This window comes from Macrobrachium rosenbergii, chromosome 3 (genome assembly GCF_040412425.1).
Source record: "Macrobrachium rosenbergii isolate ZJJX-2024 chromosome 3, ASM4041242v1, whole genome shotgun sequence".
NCBI lineage: Eukaryota > Metazoa > Arthropoda > Malacostraca > Decapoda > Palaemonidae > Macrobrachium > Macrobrachium rosenbergii.
This window is the reverse complement of record NC_089743.1, coordinates 76,907,471-76,921,842: the sequence shown is the minus strand read 5'-3', so window position 1 is coordinate 76,921,842 and position 14,372 is coordinate 76,907,471. Positions and strand designations below refer to the sequence as shown.

At 37.4% G+C, this 14,372-nt stretch overlaps 1 protein-coding gene across 4 annotated transcripts in view; it reads left to right on the top strand.

Annotated features, from left to right (window-relative positions):
- Nucleotides 1-285: 285 nt before the first annotated feature.
- LOC136825933 (sodium- and chloride-dependent glycine transporter 2-like) overlaps nucleotides 286-14,372 on the top strand; it is a 55,368-nt gene continuing 41,281 nt past the window's right edge. Inside the window, exons 1-2 of one of the 4 annotated variants that reach the window (XM_067082803.1) lie at nucleotides 286-352; nucleotides 13,726-13,956. In XM_067082803.1, the coding sequence (XP_066938904.1) occupies nucleotides 13,767-13,956 (190 nt within the window). In that variant the 5' untranslated portion in view covers nucleotides 286-352; nucleotides 13,726-13,766. Of the gene's footprint in view, nucleotides 386-1,456; nucleotides 1,661-13,725; nucleotides 13,957-14,372 lie in introns of those variants that run through there. The other 3 variants (XM_067082807.1, XM_067082816.1, XM_067082821.1) reach the window with 3 other exon arrangements.

The window sequence follows — 14,372 nt, the reverse complement described above, 5'->3', positions numbered from 1 at the left end:
AGGAAAAGCCAAGAGAACATCCTCCTTACCACAATTTCTCCATACAAACTACAAAGATAGCCCCGTAAAAAATGTATTTTTGTGATGAACTCAAAGTTTTGCCAAGTCTAAGAGCTTTGCTTCTCGAAGGGCATTTCTTTCGATTTGTGTCAGGATGCCAAAAAGGAGGCAGTGAACAGGAAACTGTGTACGTAGGGAGCTGGTTACATTAATGCAAGGGCACACATGCACTCAAATACAAACACCGAACGATACTAAATGAAACAGACGCAAGATACTCTCAATGAAAATATAAGATCACCTGTACTGAATCGGAATGAGTCAGTCGGCCAGTCAGTCGGGCACTTACCAGGTGAGCTCCGCCGCTTGCGTTTGGTTTTCGCGCGTGAGTACACAGAACAAGGATTTTCATTCCTTGAGACAATTTTAGATTATCAACAAAGGGTGCTGGAAGGGGGATTAAAAACAACAAGTGGTGGGACGAGGAAATGACGTCTTTATTTGAGGGAAAACAGATCACAACAGGTGTGCATCAGGATTGCTAGGGTAGTCAAGAAACGAAATCGTCGTTATAAATTCATATAAACACCTTAAATGCCCATCCACGTACAATTACGCAAACTGACCAAGTCACATGCATACATAAGGAATTTAGAGATACTTGCCCTTACAAGCACAAACAATATATTATAAGTATGTATGTATGTATGTATAAATATATATATGTACTGTATATATACTGTATATATATATATATATACAGTATATATATATATATATATATATATATATATATATATATATATATATATATATATATACACACAAAACAAAGATTTCAACAACTATTATTACAATAATTGATATTTTACACTACACAATATCTCTTGTATATGGAAAAATCATACGACAATTATAAATACAGACATAACATTCTGGAAAGATACACCGTCAATATATTCTACTTATATATATAATTATATATATAATTATATATATATATATATATATATATATATATATATATATATATATATTTATATGTATAGAATATTATATTGACAGTGAATCTTTCCAGAATGTTATGTTCACTATTTATAATTGTCGTATGATTTTTCTATATACAAGAGATATTGTGTAGTGTAAAATACCATTTATTGCAATAATAGTTGCTGAAATCTTTGTAATGTCAGATCTCACTAGAAAAGATTACTTAATAACGTAATTTAATTTCTTTAAGATAACGTAATAGCGGGATTATGTTATGCATTTTTTTATGACTATTACGCTTTGATTCAAGTGAAAAGTCACGTTAACAGCCGAGATAAGAGAAGGGCACTTGGTACAGCAAGCATTTTCTTGTTAAGCCACTTAAGCCAACAAAAATCGGCCAAGGTATTCGTGCATAAGTATTGTTCAATCATCTTTTGTCAGAGGGCCACGTAGGTTTCTCAACATACTATTCTGTCTTAAGATCGAGGGGGTGGATGGGAAGTACTGCACAAAAACGCATGGCTATTACCCCATATAGATTCTGGACGTGTCCCGAGCAGCCACGTCAGCTTTGGTCCAGAACGTTTTTGCATTTACGGTGACGTCATCTAGCTTCGATAGAATATTCTACGGAGTTTTGATTTTTTATTGCAAAAGTAAAAGTTAAGTATACCTTAGTTTTACCAGACCACTGAGCTGATTAACAGCTCTCCTAGGGCTGGCCCGAAGGATTAGACTTATTTTACGTGGCTAAGAACCAATTGGTTACTTAGCAACGGGACCTACAGTTTATTGTGGAATCCGAATTATAGCGAGAAATGGATTTCTATCACCAGAAATAAATTCCTCTAACTCTTCATTAGCCGGTTGGAGACTCGAACTCGGACCTAGCGAATGCTAGGCCACAACTCTACCGACTCGCCCAACGAAGAGCTGATTAATTTGTCATTCTGACTCTAGAGACCTTTTGTGCTGGCTCTCTCTCTCTCTCTCTCTCTCTTAAAAAAAGTTAAATTATTAAGTAACGTAAAGTAATTAGTTTTCGGTCACTCCTTTTGATAACTTTTGTGAGATCTAACATTTAGCATCGTAGCAGTGTGTGTGTATGCGTGAAACAGGTGCCTTTTCAGGAATAAGGTACTTTTTGGTAATGGCCAGAACTGCAGTTAACAGGTATTGCAATAATTTGAAGTGTTTAAACAAGTGATTAGTAAACCAGTCGGTATAATAAGGGATTTGTATTTTAGTAAATTTACATTTACATTTCATTTTCATGTTTTGTTGTACATGAAGAAAGTAAAAGCATAAGAAAGGCTGATGAGAAAATGGATCGTAGAGTGAGATAAAAATGGAGATGATGTTTGAAACGACTCTATCTCTATATAAAGAGTACGTGTTGGGCAAAGTTGCTGAAGGTGGAGGATGGAGGTATATGGTATGTGAATGATAAAAGAGGATAATGTAAAATTTAGTTTGTGATGCTTCAAAAACGCCCTGAGAACTAACTGATGGGGTTGCAAGTGAAATGATGACGTGAGATGGCGAAAATGTGATAATGTTGATGCTAGAAAGGGTTCCAAAGGAAGCTGACAGAGGTTGTATGTGTACACTATAGATATTTTAGTTAGATTTGGTCTAGCTAGAGCTCTCTAAATAGTGTAAACAACAGTGAGAGTGGTCTAGCTAAACTTAATCTCCGATTTCAGTAGAGTTATTTTAATCTAGCTAGTGCTGTATAGTGGACATGAAGCGGTGAGCACGTGCCGAGACTGCTCTCCATCTATTTGTGGACTTGAATAGATTTTTTCGATCTGGGGAGAGAACTGCTGTACAACGTGAGTAAAATGATATCCAATGAAAAATGGAAATGGGATAGTGATCAGACAATGTCAATGGCAATGGGATAGTGATCAGACAATGTCAATGGCAATGGGATAATGATCAGACAATGTCAATGGCAATGGGACAGTGTCAGACAATGTCAATGGCAATGGGATAGTGATCAAACAATGTCAATGGCAATGGGATAGTGGTCAGACAATGTCAATGGCAATGGGATAGTGATCAGACAATGTCAATGGCAATGGGATAGTGATCAGACAATGTCAATGGCAATGGGATAGTGATCAGACAATGTCAATGGCAATGGGATAGTGTCAGACAATGTCAATGGCAATGGGATAGTGATCAGACAATGTCAATGGCAATGGGATAGTGACCAGACAATGTCAGTGGCAATGGGATAGTGATCAGACAATGTCAATGGCAATGGGATAGTGATCAGACAATGTCAATGGCAATGGGATAGTGATCAGACAATGTCAATGGCAATGGGATAGTGATCAGACTATGTCAATGGCAATGGGATAATGATCAGACAATGTCAATGGCAATGGGATAATGATCAGACAATGGCAATGGGATAGTGTCAGACAATGTCAATGGCAATGGGATAATGATCAGACAATGTCAATGGCAATGGGATAGTGATCAGACAATGTCAATGGCAATGGGATAGTGACCAGACAATATCAATGGCAATGGGATAGTGATCAAACAATGTCAATGGCAATGGGATAGTGATCAGACAATGTCAATGGCAATGGGATAATGATCAGACAATGTCAATGGCAATGGGATAGTGATCAGACTATGTCAATGGCAATGGGATAATGATCAAACAATGTCAATGGCAATGGGATAGTGGTCAGACAATGTCAATGGCAATGGGATAGTGATCAGACAATGTCAATGGCAATGGGATAATGATCAGACAATGTCAATGGCAATGGGATAATGATCAGACAATGTTAATGGCAATGGGATAGTGATCAGACAATGTCAATGGCAATGGGATAATGATCAGACAATGTCAATGGCAATGGGATAATGATCAGACAATGTCAATGGCAATGGGATAATGATCAGACAATGTCAGCCAATGGCAATGGGATAGTGATCGAACAATGTCAATGGCAGTGGATAGTGATCAGACAATGTCAATGGCAATGGGATTGTGATCAGACAATGTCAATGGCAATGGGATAATGATCAGACAATGTCAATGGCAATGGGATAATGATCAGACAATGTCAATGGCAATGGGATAGTGATCAAACAATGTCAATGGCAATGGGATAGTGGTCAGACAATGTCAATGGCAATGGGATAGTGATCAGGCAATGTCAATGGCAATAGGATAATGATCAGACAATGTCAATGGCAATGGGATAATGATCAGACAATGTCAATGGCATAGTGATCAAACAATATCAATGGCAATGGGATAGTGGTCAGACAATGTCAATGGCAATGGGATAGTGATCAGACAATATCAATGGCAATGGGATAGTGATCAAACAATGTCAATGGCAATGGGATAGTGATCAGACAATGTCAATGGCAATGGGATAGTGATCAGACGATGTCAATGGCAATGGGATAGTGATCAGACAATGTCAATGGCAATGGGATAATGATCAATGTCAATGGCAATGGGACAGTGTCAGACAATGTCAATGGCAATGGGATAGTGATCAGACAATGTCAATGGCAATGGGATAGTGTCAGACAATGTCAATGGCAATGGGATAGTGATCAGACAATGTCAATGGCAATGGGATAGTGATCAGACAATGTCAATGGCAATGGGATAGTGATCAGACAATGTCAATGGCAATGGATAATGATCAGACAATGTCAATGGCAATGGGATTGTGATCGACAATGTCAATGGCAATGGGATAGTGATCAAACAATATCAATGGCAATGGGATAGTGATCTGACAATGTCAATGGCAATGGGATAGTGTCAGACAATGTCAATGGCAATGGGATAGTGATCAGACAATGTCAATGGCAATGGGATAATGATCAGACAATGTCAATGGCAATGGGATAGTGAACAGACAATGTCAATGGCAATGGGATAGTGATCAGACAATGTCAATGGCAATGGGATAGTGATCAGTCAATGTCAATGGCATGGCAATGGAATAGTGATCAGACAATGTCAATGGCAATGGGATAATGATCAGACAATGTCAATGGCAATGGGATAATGATCAGACAATGTCACGGCAATGGGATAATGATCAAACAATGTCAATGGCAATGGATAGTGGTCAGACAATGTCAATGGCAATGGGATAGTGATCAGACAATGTCAATGGCAATAGGATAATGATCAGACAATGTCAATGGCAATGGGATAATGATCAGACAATGTCAATGGCAATGGGATAGTGATCAAACAATGTCAATGGCAATGGGATCAGACAATGGTCAGACAATGTCAATGGCAATGGATAGTGATCAGACAATGTCAATGGCAATGGGGATAGTGTCAGACAATGTCAATGGCAATGGGATAATGATCAGACAATGTCAATGGCAATGGGATAGTGATCAGACAATGTCAATGGCAATGGGATAGTGATCAGACAATGTCAATGGCAATGGGATAATGATCAATGTCAATGGCAATGGGACAGTGTCAGACAAGTCAATGGCAATGGGATAGTGATCAGACAATGTCAATGGCAATGGGATAGTGTCAGACAATGTCAATGGCAATGGGATAGTGATCAGACAATGTCAATGGCAATGGGATAGTGATCAGACAATGTCAATGGCAATGGGATAATGATCAGACAATGTCAATGGCAATGGGACAGTGATCAGACAATGTCAATGGCAATGGGATAGTGATCAAACAATATCAATGGCAATGGGATAGTGATCAGACAATGTCAATGGCAATGGGATAGTGGCAGACAATGTCAATGGCAATGGGATAGTGATCAGACAATGTCAATGGCAATGGGATAGTGATCATACAATGTCAATGGCAATGGGATAGGGATCGACAATGTCAATGGCAATGGGATAGTGATCAGACAATGTCAATGGCAATGGGATAGTGATCAGACAATGTCAATGGCAATGGGATAGTGATCAGACAATGTCAATGGCAATGGGATAGTGATCAGACAATGTCAATGGCAATGGGATAGTGATCAAACAATGTCAATGGCAATGGGATAGTGGTCAGACAATGTCAATGGCATTGGGATAGTGATCAGACAATGTCAATGGCAATGGGATAGTGTCAGACAATGTCAATGGCAATGGGATAGATCAGACAATGTCAATGGCAATGGGATAGTGATCAGACAATGTCAATGGCAATGGGATAGTGATCAGACAATGTCAATGGCAATGGGATAGTGATCAAATAATGTCAATGGCAATGGGATAGTGGTCAGACAATGTCAATGGCAATGGAATAGTGATCAGACAATGTTAATGGCAATGGGATAGTGTCAGACAATGTCAATGGCAATGGGATAGTGATCAGACAATGTCAATGGCAATGGGATAGTGATCAGACAATGTCATTAATACAGCAACATGAAAGGTTCCCAGAACTCTGGAATGTGTCGTTGCTGCAGTACCGCAATAAAGAAAAGAAGCCAGTTGCTATAAAAGAAATAGCAAAGACATTAAATATTCCAGCATCAGATATCACACGAGAGTGGCAAATCTGCCTTGCCAAATGAACGGCGAAATGAGAGAAATAAAAACAGAAGAAAAGTGGCACGGGGACTAATGATGCGACTGTGAAAAATTCTAATGGCAATGGAATTCTTTAACGCTTTCATGACCAATGTTGCAGCTGCAGCAACTAGGTACCTGGACTGTGACATCTCACCACTGATTCTTTCAAGTCTGACTGAGAGAGACTTCCTGGTCAAACACACTCCAGTATACTCTACGGCAGAGCAGTCTCGCTAGACTCAATCTACCGCCACTCTATCGAAGCTCTAGGGAGAGCAAATTATGGTGTAGTGTACACACACTTTAGGTTAGTCTCACTAGAGGAAGCCAGGTCTAGCTAGATTTTAATCTACAGTGTACATGTACCTTAAGAACCATGGTATCATAAAATGAGGAAGACTGTCTGAAAATCAAGCGCTGTTTGTGAAATAATTGTAATAAAGTGTGAGAGTCAAAGAGCAAACGTTTTCTATGACATTTAAGCAACGATGGACCTGATTAGTACTTGCTGTCAGCATATACTAGCTCCTTGTACAAGCAAAGGTAGTGCATTAGCCTAGCAACCTCAACCCATAAATATGCTTAAAACTGAATGGTAAAAACTTCTGACGTCCCACCCTCTACAAGGAAAACCTTGAAGTTAAAAAAAATTGTGTAAACATATATATAAGGCAACTATTGAGCTCAACATGGAAGGGGAGTGTGAACAGGAATGGGAGGTACAAAGAGTGACTGTGTCTAAGGTATCCGAAAGATGTAGAGCTAGGGAACGGCGGTAGTGTTTGTAGTCTCGAAAAGACGGGTGATAGTTAGAGCTGAAATGTGTTAGTTGGAGGACAACATGGATTAATATGGCAGGCAAAAGGGCGTTATGGTTCATTAATGAAAAAGAATGAAAGAGAAAGAGAGTATTTTTTAAAGTATCTGCTGGGTCTAGAGAATACGAAAGGGTGGTTTTGCTAAGTAAGATAAATGCAAGGGTAGGAATTTACGATGAGAGAGAAAAAGATAGCAATTTTGGAAGGTATGGAGTTCCGGGAATGAATGAGAACAAACAGAGGTGTACATAAAAGGGGCTTGATTATTGGAAATACATGGTTTTCAAAGAACATTAATATACTTACAGCATAGAAAATGGTGAGGAAAAGGGCAGAGACTAGGTCTCTGTACAGATCTGTTGGACAAGATGATGGATGTAAAGATGAGAAAAGGAACAGCTAACCATTAGTAGGACTAAACAGATGAAGAAGTTAGGACGACTTGGGGGGGGGGGGAGATGTGGCTGTAAACATCAGAAAGTGATTTTGTAATAAAAAAGTGAGTAAAGCATAAAAGGAGAACATGGTTGAAAAATGAGCTAGAAATAAAGATGCATAGGTTGAATGCGTATGTAAAATTTGAGAATGGAGTCACACATTCAGCAGGGAGTTTTTGTGGACTGGAAGAGGGGCTAAAAACAGTATGTGGTGGGATGAGAAATGAGAGGTTCAGTTAAACATAAATAGACTATGGTGCAACTGCCAGCTGGAGGAGATCTTGTGTAGGAAGGCCGGAGGATGGTGGGGGCAATCTAGAAAGTTAAAATATGAAGGCAATTAAAAAAAAACTGAAGGGTGAATTTGACAATGAATTTTAGAGCGAATAAAAAGTAAATGCAGAGAGAAAGGTTAATGATCAAATAGATTTCACAACAAAATATATATATTAAGTGATGTACAAAATGAATTCAGTTCTGGGTCGATGGGCTGAGTATTTTGGAGAGTTGTTCAAAGTAGAAGTTAGAAAAGGAAGAAATGAATGAAACAAAAGTGGAAAGGGTTAGTGTATTTTTTGAGAATATTCATGGAAATGAACAATTAAGATTGAATTTGGAAAGATAACAGGAGCTGATGTAATTATAAATGAGATGTACCAAAGCAGTGGTGAAACTACGATAAAAATGTTTATTATGGCTTATAATGTTATGTCTGACAGGTTCAAAGGAGTGGGTAAGAAGCATAACTATTCCACTGTATAAAGATAAAGGTGATAGAGAAGACTGTGCGACTTATAGGGTATAGCAGTACTTGGTATACTAGGGAAGGTTTATGATAGGGTTTTGGTTAAGAAAGTAAGCAATGTCAGGACTGATGAGGAAAAACAGTGTGGGTCTAGACAAGGATATATCAGGCAATTATTACAAAAAATTCACGTAGAAAATTCAAAAGTACAGGGCAAAGTGGTACATGTGCGCAGACCTTGAAAATTCTTGTGGTAGAATCGACAGAGGCAATATGAAGGGTGGTGATGATGTATTATACTGAAAATAAATAGTTGTGAACAATTTAAAATTTTTATGACAGAAATGCATATATGAGAAGACGCAAATGGAGAGAGATTTCTTTGGTGTAAAAAGGGGTCAGCGGCAAGGTTATGATGTCTACTTGGTATTTAATGTCTTTATGTAGGGAAATAATGTGAGAAAGTACGTTAGACATAGGTAAAAAGTTGTAGGGTAAGAAAATTAGTGTACAATGGTTGATGTGTGCAGATGATAAAATACTGAGTGATGACAGAAGAAAACTGCAGAAAAACAGTGAAAGTGTTTGCAAGAGGAGTTAAGTGTGAATATGAGCATGAGCAAAGTTATGGGAGAATATAAACACCAAGAGACGGAACAATGAACCTTAATGTCGATGGAGTATGACCGGAAGCTGTTAACTCATGCAGGTATTTGGGAGTTAATATTATGGCCGATGGGAGGATGAGAGATGTAGGAAGATAGCAGGATTAGGATTATCTATAAAAGTCAAGGTTGGAGTCGTTACGTCTATGGTTTTAGTTTGTGACCGCTTGATCCCGGATTATCTTTCTGTTTATTACCCTTTGACAACTGACCATCTGGTATTCTCGCTCTTTTTGTTTACTTTGTAACCTGTTCATCTGTTTCTTATTTGTGCCCAGACGATGCATTAATAAACGTGAAAGCGCTTGGTACTGAAATTCTGCCTGTCATTTTTCTGTGGGATTCACACACATACATACACACACACACGCACACACACAAACACACACACACACACACACACACACATATATATATATATATATATATATATTATATAATGCAATTTTTTGGGCAAAGAAGGAAGATAGCAGGATTAGGATTGTCTATAAAAGTCAAGGTTGGAGTGTGTGAAGGGATTGTTGAGTCAACTCTCCATTATAGAAGTTGTGTACTGATGCCAAATACAAATTAAAGAAAAAGATTGGACCCGTTAAGATGAATTCCTTGCATAATGTAAGTGGCATAAAAAGAATTAGAAGTATGAGAAATGGGGAGATATGTAGAAGTGATAAAAAGGTCAGAAAAGGCGAAAGGATGGATAAGTGTTTTGAGATGAGCTGATCATGTGAAAAGAATGTAGGGCAATATGTCGGTGAAAAGTGTACAATCTGCAAAACATTAGGATGGAACAGGATAAAACGACATAGCAACACCTAGACAGATGGCTGGAAAGAGGTGGCAGTTTCAGTCCACTGCTGAGGAGTTTTCTTTGTAGTTGCATGAAGCAGCTGATATTGTGGAATCGTTTTGCATGGGGCTTCAGATGCAATTTCGCAGTTAACAAGAGTATGAATGTGTCAGTTACTATTATAATTTTTTATTAATGAAAAGTAAATGTTACATATACATACAATACACATAAACATACATATATACAGATATATATATATACACAGATATATATATATATATATATATATATATATATATATATATATATATATATATATATATATATATATATATATATATATATATATATACATAATACATATATACATACATATACACACATGTATATATATATGTGTGTATATATATACACACTATATATGCTTAAAAAATGACTTCAGAGTATAAGCGCATCCCACAGGAAAATGACAGGTAGAAGATCAGTACCAAGCGTTTTCACGTTTATTAACACATCTTCTGGGCACAAATGAGACACACATGAAAAGAAGGTTACAAAGCAAACAAAAAGAACAAGAATACCAGATGGTTAATTTATTGTCAAAGGGTAATAAACAGAAAGATAATCCGGGATCACGCGGTCACAAACTAAAACCATATACTTAACCAGGGCAATTAACCATCTGATATTTAATTTTATACATGTTTTTGGATTTTGTATGGCTAAACTTCCGTATCTCTTGTAGTTAGGTCTATGGTTTTAGTTTGCGACCGCTTGATCCCGGATTATCTTTCTGTTTATTACCCTCTGACAACTGACCATCTGGTATTCTCGCTCTTTTTGTTTACTTTGTAACCTTTTCATCTGTGCCTCATTTGTGCCCAGACAATGCGCTAATAAACGTGAAAGCGCTTGGTACTGAAATTCTGCCTGTCATTTTTCTGTGGGACTCACTTATATATAATACATATATATGTGTGCGTGTATATATATACAGTATGTATATGTATGTATGTGTGTGTATATATATATATATATATATATATATATATATATATATATATATATATATATATATATATATATATATATATATATATATATATATATATATATATATATATATATATATATATATATATATATATATATATAACAATGCAACTTTTTGGGCAAAAGAATTGTTTGAAATGCATTAAAAGAGTGTTCAAGGCCATACATATTAAGAGGTCAAAAGTCAATTGGATAACCTTCGCCATAAATTTTGAGCTACACTACGTACAGACTTTAGATCAGCAGCTATAATCCATTAATAATGCAAATGTGCAGAGTGAAGGTATTTACACATAAAAGATAAGATAAGAATTTACCCTTGGCTGTGGCTTTTGTACTTTACAAGAAAGAGACTTCACATTTGGCAAGCATACTTACTGATGAAGCCACTGTGCAATGTGGAATCAGTGTAATACTTGCAGGTCAACGGTCAAATAGAAATTTAAACTTAGCCATCACTTTTAAACTATAAAAGACAGAGACTTTCATATTTGGCTTGCATAATAAATTACTGATGCTGAAGTGCACAGTGAGGACAAGGGTAAGGTCATTTACAGGTCAAAGGTTAAAGTGACTAATTTCAACATAAAATTTTACCTACATAAGATAGAGAATTTACTTTTTGCATTCCTAATCCACTAATAAAACTGATGTGCAGTTACATCTAAGATATAATTTGAGGTCAAAGGCCAAAAAGGGATGTAACCTTACCCGTAACTTATTAATGGCATGAGATAGAGCCTCCATATCTGGGATGCATAATCCACAAATGAAGTCATTTAGTAAAGTGAGGTCAAAGTCAAACTGAGGTCAAGGGTAAAATAAGAATTTAACCTTGGCCATAACTTTTAAACTATAAAAGCAGGGAAAATGTCAAGGTCAAGATCATAGCTTAGATGTCAGATATCAAATGAGAAGCTGACTTGGAAGACAATACAGGCAGTCCCCGGTTTACGACGGTTCCGGCTTACGACGTTCCGAGGTTACGACGCTTTTCAAATATATTCATCAGAAATTATTTCACAACTACGACGCATGTTCGGGGTTACGGCGCGTCGTATGCTGATCCGACGGAAGAAATATGGCCCCAAAATGGCAGAATAATCATAATTTGAAGGTTTTTTTATGTAAAACTCAATAATAATGCAGTTTACATCGTTTTCAATGCACCCAGAGCATTAAAAGTAAGGTTTTCTTATGATTTTTGACGATTTTCGACGATGTTCCGGCTTACGACGATTTTCGGGTTCTGACGCGAGCAAGAATGGAACCCCCGTCGTAAACCGGGACCGCCCTGTAATTTAGGTTCATTTGTGCTGAGAGAAATGTGAGTATTCCACTAATATATATATATATATATATATATATATATATATATATATATATATATATATATATATATATATATATATATATATATATACACACACACACTAGCTGACCAACCTGGCACTGCCAGAAAACTCTGAATGACAACCGATAAACTCTCTTTCTCTTTAACTCTCTCTCACTCTATCCCTCTTTCTCCTCCAAACACCCCTCTACTCTCTCTCACTTCCTTTCCCTTTCCTGTTAAGATAGTTGCTTCAATTATATTGCCCAGCATTTCTGACATTTTATATTTCACCCCTTCTCCCCCATCCATTCCTATTGGTGCTGAACTTGGACTTAAGGGGCATTGGGAGTGTCACTATTCATCTCAGCAACCTCGAAAACCATGGATTAGACACTAATATCTGTCATTTTCGGTTATTTTTATGTCATCCCCTTCCCACACCCCGTCCCCTCCATTCGTATCGGGGGCTGAAGCTGGACTTAAAGGGCATCGGGAGTGACTATTCATCTCAGTGACCTCAAAAACTATGGATTAGGCACTATCATCTGTCATTTTCAGTTATTTTTACCTGTCACCCTCTTCCCAACCCTTCTCAACCCCCTTTCCTATCAATCAGGGATGAACTTGGAGTTAAAGGACATCAGGAGTGTCACTATTCGTCTCAGTGGCCTTGTAAACCATGTACTAGGCACTAATATCTGTTGTTTACGGTTATTTTTATGTTACCCCTTCCCACCCCCATTCCTATCGGGGCTGAACTTGGAGGGCATTGGGAGTATCACTATTCATCTCAGTGACCTTGAAAACTATGGAATAGACACTAATATCTGTGTTTTCAGTTATTTTTGCATGTCAGCTCTTCCCACCCCTTTTCACACCCCCTCTTCCTATCAGGACTGGACTTGGACTTAGCGGGCATCAGGAGTATCATTATTCATCTCAGTGACCTCGAAAACCATGGATCAGACACTACTATCTGTCGTTTTTGGTTATTTTTTACACGTCACCCCTTCCCACCCCAACCCCCTTAAGTGCCAGTGATGTCTTACCCCCACAGTATTCTTTCCCGGATAGTAAGTCATATGTATACCAAGTTTGGTTGAAATTGCTCAATGCATTTCAGAGTTATGCTGGAACATACACACATACATACATATGTTCATTTATATATACATATAAATATATATACACCCACACACACACACACACACATATATATATATATATATATATATATGAATATTATATAATGTACAATCGTATATATTCATCTATATATTGTGTGTGCAGTCAATTTACCTAATTCATTTTTTTAATCTTTATAAGGTTAGACGCTGAGAGGCACGAACAAAACATTAAATTAAAGCATGGCCAGTCAACCAGCGACAGCGGAGCCCTCTGTGGAGGGGAAGGCACGTTCTGAACGTGATGGTGATAATGAGGTCGAACGAGGTACATGGGGAAATAAAGCAGAATTTCTTCTGTCGCTGTTGGGCTTTGCAGTTGGTTATGGAAATATATGGAGGTTTCCGTACCTTTGCTACAAGAATGGAGGAGGTAAGAGAACGTGATAAAATATACTACAATTCAGTGACACGTTTTGGCACTAATCCTAATTAATTCTCTACTTTTACTCCCACTACTACTAATAATAATAACAGCAACTAAGGAATACTTAGATTCCTGAAATAACCCTGACAGCTTCACATTTGTTCATTTCGGTTTTTCAGTAGGGTATTACGGAAAGTTCACCTTTGTCACAACAGTTGTAGTTTCAATCCATTGGCATTTTAAGAATATTAAAATAACTGCAATTTCAGACACATGGAAATTTCATGACCTAGTCCAAGATGCACTAAATTTCAACTCGAGGTTATTATTTAAAAACAACCCATTCGGTGGTTTTTGCTCGATCGCAGTATATTTGTTTTGTCAGTGCTTGTGGAATAGGGGAGAAGGAATGGATAGTAATG